General features: G+C 38.5%; 1 protein-coding gene across 2 annotated transcripts; it reads left to right on the top strand.

Annotated features, from left to right (window-relative positions):
* Nucleotides 1-3272: 3272 nt before the first annotated feature.
* LOC149817516 (long-chain-alcohol oxidase FAO2-like) lies at nt 3273-17404 on the top strand. 2 transcript variants are annotated; one of them, XM_089985819.1, is made up of 3 exons: nt 3273-3523; nt 14402-14677; nt 15518-17404. In XM_089985819.1, exons 1-3 carry the CDS (start codon nt 3287-3289, stop codon nt 17267-17269), a joined length of 2265 nt encoding a protein of 754 aa, XP_089841945.1. In that variant the 5' UTR covers nt 3273-3286; the 3' UTR covers nt 17270-17404. The 2 variants fall into 2 exon arrangements, with proteins under 2 accessions (XP_089841945.1, XP_089841946.1); XM_089985820.1 differs by having other exon boundaries at nt 3277-3742.

The raw sequence follows: 17404 nt of genomic DNA on the forward strand, positions 1-17404 counted from the left end.
CTCTTGCAGGCTCGCCACCACATCATTCAATCCATTGAATGATTCACATGCGCGTGAAATCGCTTCATCATGCGAAGTCACATCTTCCACCAGCTTGTTAACAGTTGCAGCCAACTCTTCTTGGCCCCGAGGTGAACCCATCTCCTCAGCTCCGGCAACTGTCTTGCCCTTGGTGTTGCGCAAGTGTTGATAAGGCACCACGATGTCTTGCTCACAAATCGCAGCCTGTCGGCGTGTCTGTCGACACCGACTCTGGAGTCCCTTCCCCAGCACGAGAACGGGCTCTGGTACCACTTGTCACGGGCCTATTTCCTTCAATGGGCCAGCGCGGCGCGACGATCCTTCCTTACCGCCGCAAGCCTACTCGTCAGCTCGCTTGCCAGTCGCGGAAGCTTATGATCAGAGTGCAAGAGAGCAAGAGAGAATAGAGGGAGAGAAGTTGCAATCACAACGAGGGTGAACAAAAGAAAGCTCAACGCATTTAATTCATTCACAATTTTGCCCGCAGGCTATTACAGTTCAAGTATACGGGCTGCCCCTTCGGGGTATTGATTCACCTGAACCGGGCAACTTACATCAGACTCAACAAAAGCAAAACAGACTCTAAGCGCAACTGTACACTGTAAGTCGCAAGGGAACAACATCGGCACCATGCATAGGTAGAACATATAAGTCAAATTTGAAATAAGAGCCTTGGATGTTAAGCTCCATATCTTTGCACTATCTTTAAAAAATGATAGTTTTAATTTTCTTTAAGAATGATATTTTTTGAGTTTTCTTCTGAAAAAAAATCAAATTTATAAGTAATGATAATTCTAATATTTCAATATTTTTGTTTTTTATTTTCCTAAGAATGTTGTTTGACATTGGTTAAGGAATATTTTAACGATTCGGTGAGGTGGTGTTTATGGAGTGCATTATTTCTGCATTTCTTGGTTTATTTTATAAATTTTGCAATTGGGTAATCCATGTCCAAAAAAATCATAATTTATCAAAAAATAAACAATTTGTTTTAAATCACTTTATTGGATCCAAACTTAAGCCTAACAGGATCCAACTATGATAAATCCAATCGATAATGCATGCATGTCCAAAATTTCATAACTTGTTTAAAACCACTTTATTGGATCCAAGCTTAACCCTAATTGGATACAAATATGATAAACCCAAACCATGATCCAATAAAAATCCATGCACAAAATATTGCAGTATTTATGTTTTTTCATAAATCTCACGATATTTTGAAAATCTCATGAGAAATTGCTGTTTTAAACTTTCAGGCAATTTCTCACGATCGATATTATCGCAAGATTTTCATATATCTTGCCATATTTGTCACTGTAAGTGGCACAAGGCCAAAAAACAATCTTGGAGATTACCATATGATGGGAAAATGTGAATATGGGCCAAGAGCAACCTTAAGGGCTGACCTCCCCCAAACATCAGAGCCTTATGCTCTCCTTCTCTGAAGGGCAAAACACCAAGCAAACAAGAACTGACTTAGCTGCTAGTTTCTGTTCCAAATCATGTTTAGTTATTTTCTTTTGGCTAAAAGTTAGGACCCAGGTTACACCCATCGAAACTGATTTCATTGCTTAACAACTAATCATAGTCAAACTAATAATTACATAAAATGCACCTCCAAAACTTCTGTACAAACTTATGTTGGTACCCTTAATCAAGGGCTTAAGAGCACGGCCCTAGTGGGCTTTGACTACAGAAAGCCATGGCATACTGGTGACCCAGTGTCAAGATTAAGAGTCTTCTTCTAGTCAGGCTAAGGACTAGAGACTTAGATGACTGGAGCTAGGGATGACAGTGGGGGGGGGGGGGGGCACCCTGCCTTGCCCCGTTTGGACCGGGGATGGAGGGCATGAAATGGGAATGGAGGCTGGGATGAACGTTAAAATCAAAACCTGTGCAGGGATGAAGGCGGGGATGGACTTAAGCTTTTTCCCGCCCCGCCCTAGATCCCTACCTTGCTTCCCCCCGCCCCATCCCTGATCCTTCTTTAGAGATGGCAGTGGACCAAGGAAAAAAGGGGCCCCACCCCGCCTTGCCCTGTTTGAACGGGGAATGAGAGACATGAAACGGGGATGGAGGACAGGGACGGTATCATGGACCGTGCCCCAACTTGATTGGTTCGATCAAACGAACACAACCAAAGAAATGGAAAAAGACTAGTGAATGTATCAAGCTAACTTTGACTCCCTGGTAGATCATTCCAACCATTGATTCAGGATAGTGGTTATTATGAAAACAATTCCCAAAACTTTTTTATTATTCATCAGATTCCTGCCCCCAAAAACTTGGTAATTCAAATGCATACCACGTTTGTAGGTTCAAACCCCAGCTTGCCTTAAAAAAAACGTTTATTTTATGGCTAACCAAGAGTGTGCATGTGCTTGGTTGCTAAGCCTTTCATATTTTAACTCATTTCATGATTTTACTCTTGGGGGGGCGTTTGTTTCACGCTCCTTCCTATGAAAGAGGCAATCTTTCATGGGAAAGAGAGCCTCTTTCCTAAAGGGTGACAGACAATTTCATGAGAAATGTGTAGTTGGATCCCATATTCAATGCAAAAAAAAAGAGCATTTTTTTCCTATCAAAATGGGGTCACACCCTCTGTAGCAAATTTCGTTAGATTTATAAAAAAAATTGCCGATATATCGTGAGAAATTGCCTGAAATTTTAAAATGGCAATTTCTCTCAAGATTTTCAAACCATGACAAATATCGCAATATTTATATTTTTAAAAACTAATTATCATGAAACCCCCCAAGATTTTTATTTTTAAATGTGTTTTATTTATATTTTTAATTTATTTTTATTCCAAAGATTTTGCCAAAAAATGCAAGATTTATGAAAAGTTTTTTTTTCTGCCAAGATTTTGAGGTTTTTAACTTTTCACTATGGTCACACCTCACCTCATGGGAAAGCACTTTTCTACCTGGGCATCCCTTTCAAGGAAAAGTAGTTTCTCATGAGTGAATGTGTGACAAACGCCTCTCTCTTAAGAAAAAATCAATGAGAGAGAGAGAGAGTCCTTCGAGTCAACCAATAGCATCTGAGTGAGGCCGTTGTGTAATTTCAGATAAATGGCTGGCGATTTTGCTTGAATTCTTAACACAAGTTTAGATCTGTACGCATCTACTAACGACCGATTACTATCCACTCCTAATTTTCCTCCTATAAAAACCTACTCGTATCTCCAACAAAATCTCAAAAAATAAATAAATAAAGCTCATTCATATATATATATATATAAATAGAGAGAGAGAGAGAGATGGGAAGCCAGAGCCCCATGAGGCAACACCACCCCTTCCTCCTTGGAGGGAAGAGGGACAAGTACGGGCATGGCTACTCTGCTCATCAGATGGAGTCCCTCTGTGCCATCTGTGAGGCCTTCATCCGGGCCGTCCCAATGGAGACCCCCAACGTTGCTGGCAACGGAAACCTCCCCGCGAAGCACCTAAGGGACTTCTATGAGGCCTCTGGTTCAGGCAACCGTGTCCCAGAAGTGGTACAATAAAAAGATCTCCCCTCCCATTCTTCTTATTCCTCTTCTCCTTTTGCTTTTCAATCTTTTCACCTCTGTTTATTTCTTTGTTTCATTTCATTTTCTGCAATCTGTTGTTGATTCCAATTGGGGAAGATGAGCTTCCCCATTGGAACTCATCATCCATCATTCTGCAGAGGGTACTTTGGTCATTTTGGTCTTCCAAAGGAGTTATTGCAGCCGGTGAGACTGTTTCCATGTTTGTGATGCCTTGCAATTTTGTTCAGTTTCTGTTGGTTTATTTTTTTTTTTTGGATAATTTGCATATAAGCCCTTTATGTATAGATAATTGGTTAATTGGAATATGTAAACCAACAAAATATGTACAGTTTTTTTTTTCTAAAATTTCTTAATATGCATGCAATCTAGATGCTTGATTTTTATAGAAACAGACTCTTAGATCATCAGATTCTGATTTATACGAAGAATCTTTTAAACAAAAGGGCATTTTTTGATCCGAGACCCAATAGTCAATTCCAATCAAATAAACTATGCCAAATGCATTTGCATTGTTAGATTTGCAAAAAACCTATGAAAATCTCTGTTCATACTAGTTTACATATTTGGTTGGTTTACATGTTCCAGTTTTTCTAGATAATTTATGTTTAGCTGCCTCACTTTTCATATATTTATAAAAAACACACCAAACTTTTTCAGAAATTATTTCCTAGCCCGCCTTTTCTGCTTTTACTTCCTGCAAGTCTGGGTCAGCTTGTGCAAGTCCTCATGTGAATGAGACCTGGTATATGGGTGATTGAATAACTGTCTAGTGTTTGCCTATTTGTCTGTAAAAAGGAGCGCCCTACCCTAATTCCTCCAGCTCTACTATAAAAAAAATGGTTAGGCACTAATTGTGAAAATTACCCTTTCACTTTTTGCCATTCAAAGTTCTAATCTTTTAGAGGTGTACTTAGAATTTAGATGGAATGTTGAACTGGGAAATGGGATCGTTAATAGGGTACAGTGCCGTTACTTGCTCTACTGTTGATGCCAGAATTGGGCAGTAAAGCGGGAATCATATTTACCTGTCCTCATATGCTACCCAAACACGTTCACTCATCATAAAAACACACATTATTGGTTGAACCAATAAAGACGTAGACGGCACTAGCTGTTGGGCACATTACTGATATTAACCATGAATTAGAAAATATGATAAATCTAATCAATTAAATTATTTTTAACGATTATGCTCTTTTGTTGCCTGAAAAATTAGGTGCTTTTGTGAAAACAGTTTTTCTAAGTTTTTGCATGAAAAAAATCAAGCATCATGATTTAGACTATAGCGCCTGATTTTTCAAGCAACAAAGGAACAAAATATCAAGAAAAAAATTAAATTGACTAGATGTATTAGTTCATCACTAACTAGGTGTTATGACAAAAGTTAATAACATCTACATCATTGTATGTTGGTTGAATATTAATACGGTGACCAATGACCATCCTTAAAAAGCAAGCTCACTATCAATGTAGTTGGCGCCTGCATGGCCAGTGGGGTGGTTGTTATCCAGACCCATAATACAATGTATACTATACACAACATGGACACGGGTTTGGTGTAATGTTTAGACCCAAAAATATAATGAACCATACTTTTTCACCCCCACCCCCCCTCAAGTTGATCATGGTCTTGAACCATGAACAACTTGCTTTTAAGCATCCAAAAACGATCTTTTGTCAAGCCCTTTGTAAATATGTTTGCAACTTGTTTTTCAGTATTAACAAATTCAGGCTTGATCTCCTTTTCTGCAACATTTTGTCTTACAAAATGTTGGCCGATCTCAATATGCTTAGCATGACTGTGATGTACTGGATTGAATGACATGTTGAGAGCACTTTGATTGTCACACAACAAGGCAGAACGAGAAATCGTTTCTCCCACTTTAGTTAGTAAATGCTTGACCCATGTGACTTCGGCAGTAGCAGCAGCCATGGATCTATACTCAGCCTCAGCGCTTGATCTAGCGACAACCTTTTATTTTCTACTACTCCAAGAGACTAAGTTTCTTCCAATAAAGGCACAATATCCTGATGTAGACCTTCGTTCATCAGGGTCCCCTGCCTAATCTGCATCACAATATACAATAAGTTCACGCACATCCTTGTCAGATGACTGTGGAGAGTATATCAACCCATCTCCAATGGTCCCTTTCAGATATCTGAGTATCCTCTTAACCGCCTCCACATGGCCAGTACCTGGCGCATGCATAAACTAATATACTTGATTGACTAAATAAACAATATCGGGTTGAGTGAATGTGAGATACTGTAACATCCCTATTAGACTGCGATACTTGGTGGAATCGTCACACAGGTCTCCATCATGAGCACTTAGTTTTTTGTGGGGCACACTTGGAGTTCCTAGAGGCTTGCAGTCTTTCATACCTGCCTTGCTGAGAACATCTATCGTATACTTGTGCTGAGTGAGAGTCAAGCCATGAGTCTGGCTATCGACTTTTACACCAAGAAAATAGCGCAAGGCACCAATATCTTTTATTTTGAACCTCTGACCCAATAGGTTTTTTACTTCTTGGATATGATCTTTAGAGTTTCCTGTGATGACAATATCATCAACACAAACTAATAATAGGGTGGTCACATTCTAACTTCTAAAAATGAACAATGAGTGATCCAATAGCGAGCGTGAAAATCCATGCTTTTGAATCTCAAGTGAAAAGTTGTCAAACCAAGAACGAGATGCTTGTTTTAGGCCATAAATAGCTCTTTTTAGCCTGCACACATGTGTTTTACAATTTTGCTCGAGATATTCAGGGGGTTGTTCCATGTAGACTTCCTCCTTCAAATCCCCATGCAAGAAAACATTTTTTACATCAAGTTGACTTAGCTTCCATCCATGTTCAACAACCAAAGAAAGGATGATTCAAATCGTTCCCATTCTCACCACTGGGCTAAATGTCTCATCATAGTCTTGCCCTGCTTCCTGGGTGAACCCTTTTGCCGCCAGTCTTGCCTTGTATCATCCAATGGTTTCATCTGATTTATACTTTATTTTGTAGACCCATTTGCACCCGACAACGTTTTTGTCAGGTGGTCTAGGGACAATTTCCTAAGTTCCACATTCATGTAAGGCTTGCATTTCATCATTCATGGCTTCTGCCCATTTGGTAGAAGTGGTTGCCTGATAATACATGATAGGTTCATCTTCCTTATTAAGGGCAGTTAAGAAAAGCTGAAAATCCAAGGAGAAGTTGTTATAGCTGACCCACCTATCAATAGGATGTCGCATGCGATTCGATCTTCTGACCTCGAGAGTATGAGATGAAGTAGGTGCAGCTGCTGGGGCGTGATTTAAAGGGCCAGACGTTGTCATTCTCTGACTAGTATAGGAAATGCCCTTGTATCTGCCCGGTACCGATGATGATACTTCTTCCCCATTCTGTGCTCCCAATGTGCCAATAGTCTCAAACATTTCTCCATCCTGCTGCACACAATCTGGAGCACAGGCTACATTGGAACTAGCAAAAAGTTCTGAATTCATCTAAGGATAATAAACTTTGATTGTGGTAGAGGACATATTTGTTGTCCCAGCTTGGTGATCAAAATTTTGTTCATTAATGGCAACATTTCTTGATATTCTGATACGTCTTTTGGTGGGATCATAACACCTATATCCTTTGTAGTCATCTGCATATCTCACGAATCTACATTTCTGAGCCTTGTCCTGAAACTTGTTCCTCAAGGATCGATCAATGTGCACATAACAAACACATCCGAAGATACATAAATCATGATAACTAGGATGAACCCCAAAAAGACAGTAATAAGGAGGCTTATTTTCCAAAACAACCATAGGCAATCTATTTATCACATGTACGTCAAAATGGAAGGCCTTTGCCTACAGATTAATGGGAAGATTACTGTCATAAATCATACTCATGACACTTTCGACGATATGCCTGTGTTTTCACTCAACAATCTCATTTTGTTGAAGTGTGTGTGGGTAGGACACCCTTCCTCCTATCCCATTATTTTGAAGAAAAGAAATAAGTCACTAGATGAGAACTCCCCACCTCCATCACATTGGAAGAATTGGATGGACTCAGAGAATTGATTTTTTACTAAAAAAATCAAGTTTTGGAACAAAAGAAAAACTTCTGACTTATTCTTCATGAAATATATCCAAGTGTATCGAGAGTAGCTATCAACAAAAATTAAGTACTGTCTGTTTCCCGATCCAGAGACAATCGGGGCAGGTCCCCATACATCAGAACATATTATCTCAAAAGGCTTTGAAGCTCTCTTATTAAGAGAATGAAAAGGCAATACATGACTTTTGCATAAAAGACAATTGGAATACTTCTGACTTTTCTCATCCACATTGAGACTTTCTTTTGGAATGAGATTATTAGAAACAAGTTTCTCAATAAAATGACTCCCACAATGTCCTAACTGACTGTGCCATAGGTAAGGCTTATTACATTCAAAAATACTAAAAACATTTGCTGGAGGGAAATAACAAGACTCTAATGAAGACTTTGAATCCAGATGAGTAGGGCGGATGGGGTGACATGGAGCTTCTTGGAAGACATACATATTGTCGTGTCTCTTTTCTTCAGCGAATGTTTCCCTCTGCGAAGGTCCTTGACCTACACAGAGAAGAGAGTGAATTCGACTGAAACATGATTATCATCAACAAGTTTAGAAACAGAGACAATATTTTTTTTATATTTGGAGCATGCAGGACATCAGAAAGTTCAAGAGTAGAATTTGACATGGGAATGACAAATTTTCTAATATAAGAAACAGAATGGTAGGATCCATCTTCAGTGACAATCTTGCTTTTGCCAAAATAAGGAATAGGTTTAGAAAGTTTACATGCATCGCCAGTCATGTGAGTTGTTGTCCCTGAGTCGATGAACCAAGTTTCTTGATCATTCTGCTTTAAATTCAATTCTGACAAGGCGGATATCAACGGATCTCTAAGCTCTCCATTGTCTCTGATGTTGTTGGACTTTCTTTTTGGTTCAGACTGTGGAGTCTTTCCTTTATTTTCAGGATTGTGCCAACAATTCGCCTCAATATACCCCCTTTTGTTACAAAGAAAGCAAGTGGGGATAGATTTTTGTCCCTGAGCATGGATCGACATATTTAGAGTGAGAAGCAATCCACGTCCTCCGTGTCCATTTCATCCTTGTCCCACTCGCCTCCTTCCTCGACCATAAGTCACCCCCGTGGCAAAAACTTCTTGACAATTTGTATGAACGTGGGTTTCTTCAGCAAATCTCTTCAGAGTCATTTCATACTGGATTAATTTAGCTCGCAACTCATCAAAAGTAGGAAGAGCAGGTAGACACAGTAGTGAAGTGACGATCATATTATAGTCGGATCCCAATCCACTCAGAGTTTGTTGCACCATATCACTGTCACTCACTGCAAATCCTATAACTGCAAGTTGATATATGATAGTCTTCATCTTGTTTAGATATTTCATGATGGTCATGGAGTCCTTTTTCAGCATCTGAAATTCTCTCTTGAGGAAAACCATCCTCGCTTGTGAGACTTATGAATACGTTTGAACCAATCTCTCCCAGAGTTACAGAGTTGTATAATTGTTAGAAATTGCAACAAGAACCTCTTGAGACAAGGTAGATGTGATGTATGTAACTATTGATTGATCTTTCTTTTCCCAGTTGAGATATTCTGCATTTTTGACATACACAATTGAACTTGCCCCTTTATCATCCTTCTCTTCTCTCTTAACAAATTCTAGTGGGGACTGGAGTGGTTCCATCCAGGTGACCTAAGAGACCTTGGCTCCTTATAAAAGGAATGATTTGTTTTTTCTAAATCAAGAAGTTTAAGGTGGTTAACTTTTCGAAAACAAGCTGATTGAGAAAACTCGAGGAAAGACTCGATTGAGAAAAATGAGAATCCATGAAAGAAATGGAGAGAAGAAAAACTTAGGTGCTCAGTCTATTGCCTGAGAAGGGTGCTGGTTACTTTTTTTTTTTTGCAACTGAGGAACCTTAAGAAACAGTCGATCAAAGACTGTCAGATTCAAAAAGGAAGCATGTCAGATTTTTTCTTTCCTAGGTTTGAGATTGATGCAATAAGAACGATCTACACACTGAATAGAGTTTTTTTTATATTAAAGTGACTGTGTTTTAGACAAAACGTAGATGAGTATGATGTGGGCAGACAACTGCTATGTGAATGTCAGTTATGTCAGCGGGGAGAAACAAATTGAAGATAAAGACGCTGGATAGAAATAGGATCAGATTGAAAACTTCTGTAAAAAAAAACAAAAACAAAAGGAAGAATGCCCCCAGACGAAGAAGAAGAATGCACAGAAAGGAAGTGATCCAGATTTGGTGCAAAGGCACGATCAGATCTGGATATACCAGGAGAAGGGGAAAATCAATTATTGGAAAATATTTGAATATATTTCCAATACCAGACGATCAGACCGAGGGGATCAACTTTGGGGATTCACGTGAAACAGGAGAGTCACGTGAAAATTTTTTGTTACTTAAGGGATTCACTTTAGACGTGATGGTATTGGACTTCACGTGAGACATGAATCCACCAGAAAATAGACACAGGAAATGAGTCTGGTCGAACCCTTTTTTTTTTGGAGAAACGAAAGTGAAGAAGACAAGAGAAGTAAGAAATCGAAACCTCAAATCTTTGGTTCTGGTCGTACCTTTCTTGGAAGCCCCTTCGAACCCTAGGTGGATCTCCGCTTTGTTACCATGTGAGATTTCTCTTGAGAATCTGCCCTATGAGAAAGAGAAAGCAAAGAGAATGAGGGTTGCAATTGTCACGATTTCAATAATGAAATCGTGACCTAAAACATGTATTAATAGTGTTTGGTTATACAATATGGGTTCGGGTCTGGTATAATATCCAGACCCAGAATACAATGTATACTATACACAACATGGACACGGGTCTGGTGTAATGTCCAGACCCCAAAAATATAATGAATCGTACTTTTTCAGTTGTAAAGGTGATAAGATAAAGGCATCAGATCAAATCCCGCTGGTGCACGAGTGTGTCTATAGCTTTCAGAAGTGGGCCATGTAAGAGAAGGTAGTCATGGGGCTCCACCAGTGGTTTTTCTCACTTTGGCAAGGATTTCTTGTCATCAAAAACAAAGAAAAAAAATAAGCTCACTTTATTGTGTGGTCATTTTCTATCCAAACAAAGAGTAATAATTTTGCTCTTAAGAGAAGAAATAATGTTAATTTGAGAATATTTAAAGCTAGAATCCCATATGAGATGTAAATAGAAACCATATAAGGTTCTTTGATGGATAATAACTCTATTTTTAAGAATTATAAATAGAGGTGTGTCTTCTTTTGAAAAAGTGGATATGTACTTCTTAGCTTGGATAAGCAATAAAAGAGCTCTCTTTTGGTATTCACTAGGTGTTATAAGAGAGAAAGATAGTGGTTCTCCAATGTCTTGGGTTTCTCTTGAGTATTGAAAAAAATGGTTGAAGGAAAAGATAGATCGACTTCTTCTTTGATGTCTTTGTAATGCACGCATCAATCCATTTGGTGAGTCAAACAACATATATGATTGTTCTCATTTGTGGTTTTATTTATTTTCTTTTGTATCATTGATTGATTATATTAATAAAGGCTCTCAGTACTCTCTTCGTAAATATAGTCAGTTTTTTCAAACCGCATAAAATTATTGCTTTATAGTTATTTATTTTTATTGGTTTTATTTTAATTGTTTGTATTCTCTAATCGCATCAATATCATGTCCGACCTAGTATGATCCTGAACACAAACTCCAAAATCATTACAAGTGGTATCATAGTTATTGGTTGTAGAAAAGATTAGATATGACATCAAGGGTGATGGATATTAAGTTTGAAGTGAAAAAAATTGATGACAAAAAGAACTTCGCATTATGACAAAGAAGAGGTAATGATTTGAATTATAGTATTTACAAATCAAGAAAAACAAAGGAAACTATATTGCAGGTGGAGCAAAAAGTTGAGAACAGAATGGGTCTTCATTAAGATCTTCTCAGGTTTAATCACGGGATAACTCACTGCAGAATGTGGTTAAATTTCAGAAGAGGTCTACTTAGGCTCATGGGCAATGTGCATGTGATGGTGATGAGATAGTGTATATTTTGTCAACTTAATATGCATGTTCGTACATAGAAAATATGGTTTCTGCAGGTAAAAAAGGTAAAGCGGTAAAGATTTAAGAGTTTAGGGTTGACTTGAACTTGGTCTCTATTATGAGCTAGATTGCTTCGATCCTAGAGAGAGGGGTGTTTAAACAGAGCTGATTTGAGAGCATTTAAGCCAAAGTGAAGAATGTTGATTGTAGTTTTAATGAGTTCTTATTAAATTATAACTCACCTTGCTATATGAAAAAGTTTTTTTTAGCTCTTAAATCATATGAGGTTCCTTGATGAATAAGAACTCTACCTTTTGAAATTACAAATAGATGGTGTGCATTCTTTTAAAAAAGTAGAGAGATATTTCTTTGCTTGAATGAGAGATGTATCTCTCTTTTGGTGTTCTCATTAGCAGATATAAGAGATAAAGATGATAATTTTGCTCTTGGGTGACTTTCTAATGTCTTGGAATTCACTTAGGTATTGAGAGAAGTGGTTGAAAGATAGAAAGGATGTACATCGACTTTTTCTTGGTGACAAAGTTGAAGGTTTGGACTGCATGCATTGATCTTCTTGGTGGGTCAAACTATATATGTGATTATTCTTGTTTGTAACTTTATTTATTCTCTCTTATATTGATAATTTATTATATTAATAAAGACTCAATATTTTTTTTTGTAAATATAGGTGATTTTGTCGAACTACATAAAATCATCTTGTCTTTTAGTTATTTGCTTTTTTATTAATTTGATTATAATTATTTGTCTTCTCTAATAGCATCAATATCGCATCACACTTAGTGTGATCTATGGCACAACCCAAAAATCACATGTAAAAATATGTATATCTTTTGAATGACTTTCTTACTATCCCTCTTTCCGAATTAAATACTTATTAAACTCCTGCATAAATTGTAGAAACAGTGTAGTTTGACAAATTTGGTATGTTTTCCTTGTCAAAAGAAAAAGACTAATTTTGTGTGGTTTTGCTTTTCCTTTTCCCAAGGAGAAAAAACAGTTCTTGCTTATTAATTGGTTCACGGAGCTTCAACTAAAAGAAATAAAAAAAAAGGAGAAACTTTCACTTATCTTGTGTGGTTTTGCTTTTCCTTTTTCCATGGACAAAAGAGTTCTGACTCATTAATTGGTCCACGGAACTTCAACTAAAAGAAATAAAAAGAAAAGAGTTCAGTTAGAGGCTAACCTTTTGTCTTTAATTCTAAATATGGGCCAATGTTTATAAAATTTTAAATATGAGCCAAACTTTTCTTGAAAACTGTCAAACAAGGGCTTCACTTATTATCGTTCTTTGATTCAAGTTAAATCATAAATTAAATTACAAGAGTAACCTTTATCATTAAAAGTTTATACAATTTACTTTTCCTTTTTTATGAGGATAAGTAAGTACTTTTCAAATTTTAAGAGACAATATAAGAAACCAAAAAGAGACACGTTTTCTAATATGATGAGTGTTAACATGATGTCTCTATTTGACAGTTTTTAAGAAAAGTTTAGCACATATTTGAATTTTCAGAAATTCGTGTAGCCCATATTTAAAATTAAGGGTAAAAGGTTGGCTCCTAAATGAAATTTAAAAAAAAAAAATTGTTTTTGAGAATTTCATGTCACCGAATTTGTCCTAATTTGTTTTTGAGAATTTCGTGTCAACAATTTACACTTGTAATTTGTTGTGTGTGTGTGTGTGAGAGAGAGAGAGAGAGAGAGTTTTCCCACACCGATTTTCCCACTCTTTTTTGAAAGAAAAGATCAGGTGCAATATGATTGCACAAAGTACAATTATTGGTGCATTAAGCACCTGATCACCCATCATCTCGGAGACAGGCTGTTAGGTGTGGGGGCTCAGAACGGGTGATTGGGTGCTTAATGCACAAATATTTGTGCAATCATATTGCACGCGAAAAGAGTACTTGGATTTTCTTTGGACTTAATAAGGCCGTTGTCAGTCTCTTTCACACCCACGTCGTCTTAATTAATTAAATTTGTCACCTTCTAGTAACCATGACGAAGGCGAAAAAGACAAATGAAGGTGAGGAGCAGTCGAACATATGCTTGACTTTTTGAAGAATGACCAATATATCCCTTGACCACTTCATTAACCAACAAAGACTAGGGACACTTGGTTAGCTGGTTCAAGTTGCAGGTCCATTAAGTGACCCGGTTCCCAGTCAAAGTTTTGCATCTTAAAAAAAAGACTTTTAAGGCATCCAAGTTGGACGACGTTAATGTTGGATAGGAAAGTGCTCGTAGAATTTTATATTAGACAAAATAGAATTTTATATTGTGAAGAGGGAAACATGAGTTTGGTTTCACTCATCTCCTATGTCATCCTCCATTTTCAAACCCCTCTTAAATCTTATGATGCAAGTTGTGTTTTGTCAACTGTTGAATTTTGAGTTGCCTAAAAATCTTGCACACAAGTTAGGATTTCAGAGATTTAAATGTTGATCTTTATTAAATGAATGATGTAGATCACATCTGTGGAGTCTGATTTGAACAAACCAATTTGCATCAATGAAATCTTTAGAAGTCGTATGAAGATAAAGATGACATAGGGGATGAGTGGAACCAATTTGCCGAGATTCGACGTCGTGACATGTCTTGGCCCGTAATGAATAATCCGAACCATAATAGTGGTTTCTTCTCGTTATAAAAAAAACTGTAGATTATGGATTTTGATAAGATAATGGATGTTGGTTTTTGGTTTGAACAATGGAAGGCTGCAGAGATGATGGCCAGGAGGCTGCCGTGGGAAGGCGCGTCTCTGGTTTGGTGCATGCTGTGGATGTTGTCTACAAGGCTGGGGACATTGGCCTTGTGTGGGAGGGAAAGCCTGAGCAAGGGCTTCCCTTTTGTCCAGAATTTTGCGGAGATGATGCCAGAGGCGAGGGAGAGGGTGTTGCAGAGGTGGTCGAAGTTGCACGGGTCCCTTTCCTTCCTTAGGATGGCCTTCGGCATTTTCAAAATCTTCTGCCTCTACGCCTTCTATTCTAAGGTAATAGTGACATCTCTCTCTCTCTCTCTCTCTCTCTCTCTCTCTCTCTCTCTCTCTCTCACTCTCTCACTTGCATATCCATCTTTTAATGTGGAAGAAACACATTAAAGGCATAATGCTAGTTTGCATTTTTGATAAGGTTGGTTTGGTTACTAAAAAAAAAAAAATGCTCTCTCTCTCTCTCATTTTGGAAGGTTTTCTACTGCCATGGATAATTTCGTCAACCTTGATCCGCATGTCTGTAGATCTCTGGGTGAGATCCGTCTGATAAATTTGAAGAGGAGACACGTATATATTCACCATGATTTTTGGATGTTTCTTGGTCTATGTTTGGGAGCCGATGGAAACATGGTTTCAGTGTGTTGCCAAAACATCATCAATTTTGCAAATGTGATGTTGTTGGGTCTGAAAATACCAGCCCCAACGCATGCCACTGCTCCCAAACATAGCCTTAGTCTCGATTTAAAAAATTGATCATCATCATTATCCCAACTAGATGGGGGTGTGCTTTGCTACTCCAATTTTTCTATTTCTTTTTATTTTGATTTAAATATTGAAGGGTAAATTAGATTCTTTAAATTAAGAGTAAAAGAGAGTCATGCTAACCTTTTCAAGACTTTATTCATTCTCTGAGTCAACCAAATCACAGAGTCACCTACGCCAAGATTTGACTTTGGTTACTTTGTATTTTTAAATGTTTACACTATTTAAACTCAATTTGATGCTTAAAAATGAAAAATATTCTAATTTTTACTTATTGTAATATGATAATAAAATGGTTTTTTTCTTTTTTTATGACTGGCAATATATTGACTTGTTTGATTGATATGCTAACTGTAGACTGATGAAGACATGAAGAACCCAACATGGAGAGCAATTGGTTATGGTGTGAACCAAGAAAGAGGGGAGCCCAAAAGAGAGAGGCCTTTGGACAAAGGAGTTGTTGACACTGCAACTCAAGATGGCAACAGGTTGTTGGATATTCTCTCCAAGCATGGCCTCACAGTTGCAGAAGATCCAAGCAGAAACATGTATACAGTAGAATGTGATGCGGTAGTTGTCGGTTCGGGCTGCGGTGGCGGTGTCGCTGCTGCAGCCTTGGCAAAGGCTGGCTATAAAGTGGTGGTGGTGGAGAAAGGAGGCTACTTTTGGGGTGATGACTATTCCTTGCTGGAAGGCCCCTCCATGAATGAAATGTACCAAAATGCTAGCAAATTAGCCTCACTAGACTTGAAAATAATGATCATGGCGGGGTCAACTGTCGGTGGTGGATCGGCAATCAATTGGTCGGCCTCAATCAAGACACCAGATTCAGTACTCAAGGAATGGAGTAAAGATCATGGGCTTGCATTCTTTGGCAACCAGGAGTATCAGGATGCAATGGATGCTGTGTGTCAAAGGCTGGGTGTTGTGAACAAGTGCAGAGAGGAAGGATTTCAGAACAAGGTACTGAGAGCTGGGTGTGAGGCCCTTGGATTGAAATGTGATAGTGTGCCTATAAATGCATCAGAGGGTCACTTTTGTGGGCTTTGTCTTTATGGTTGTCCTACTGGTGACAAGAAAGGAACTGATTCCACTTGGTTGGTTGATGCAGTGGACTGTGGTGCAGTGATTTTAACTAGACTGAAGGCAGAGAAGTTTGTGTTTGAAGAGAGAAATGGAGCTGGAGGGAGGAAGAGATGTCTGGGAGTTATGGCTACTGTATGCGACCCCAGGAACACAAATCACACAAAGAGATTATTGATTCGTGCCAAGCTAAGTGTTTCAGCATGTGGGTCATTGTTGACACCACCTTTGCTTGTCTCTAGTGGGCTGAAGAACCCAAACATAGGCAGGAACTTGCACCTGCACCCCGTGTTGTTGGCCTGGGGCTACTTCCCTGAGTCTGATTCAAGCTTCAAAGGTAAGGTTTATGAAGGTGGAATCATTACTTCGATACACAAAGCTTTGACGAAAAATAAAAGTCCCAAGTACATCATAGAGTCTGCTGCGATTGGACCAGCAACTTATGCTGCACTGACTCCCTGGGTGTCTAATTCAGATATGAAGGAAAGGATGCTTAGGTATTCCAGGACTGTGAATCTGTTTGCACTTATTCGAGATGTTGGGTCTGGTGAAGTGAAGGAGGAGGACAGGATCAAGTACAGGCTAAGTCAGGTGGACAAGGATAACCTGAGGGATGGATTGAGAACAGTGCTGAGGATCTTGGTTGCAGCGGGTGCAAGTGAAGTTGGCACGTTACGGAGCGATGGGCAGAGGATCAAGGCAAAAGGGATTACAAAGGAGGATTTGGATGAGTTTCTTGATGGAGTAGGAGCAGTAGGGGGGATTCTTTCACATTCTGAATTGTGGACTCTGTACTGCTCTGCTCACCAGATGGGAAGTTGCAGGATGGGTGTGAATGAGGAAGCAGGTGCAGTTGATGAGAATGGGCAAAGTTGGGAAGCACAGGGGTTGTTTGTTTGTGATGGGAGTCTGCTTCCTACAGCCACTGGGATCAATCCCATGATCACCATTGAGTCTGTGGCTTACTGCGTTTCCAACAGAATGGTCGAGTACTTGCACAGCAAATGTAAGCCAACAGCAGCTTGAGATTGGTAGATATAATCAATAATGACATTCTTCCTATGAAGCCAAGAATGATGAGCAAGTTAGAGTTGTCTAGTTTTACTTCTTGTATATTTAGCTCTATGTATGATTAATGACATTAGGATCTCTCTCTGTCTC

The sequence above is a fragment of the Nuphar pumila genome, chromosome 13 (assembly GCF_984573655.1).
Source record: "Nuphar pumila chromosome 13, dmNupPumi1.hap1.1, whole genome shotgun sequence".
NCBI lineage: Eukaryota > Viridiplantae > Streptophyta > Magnoliopsida > Nymphaeales > Nymphaeaceae > Nuphar > Nuphar pumila.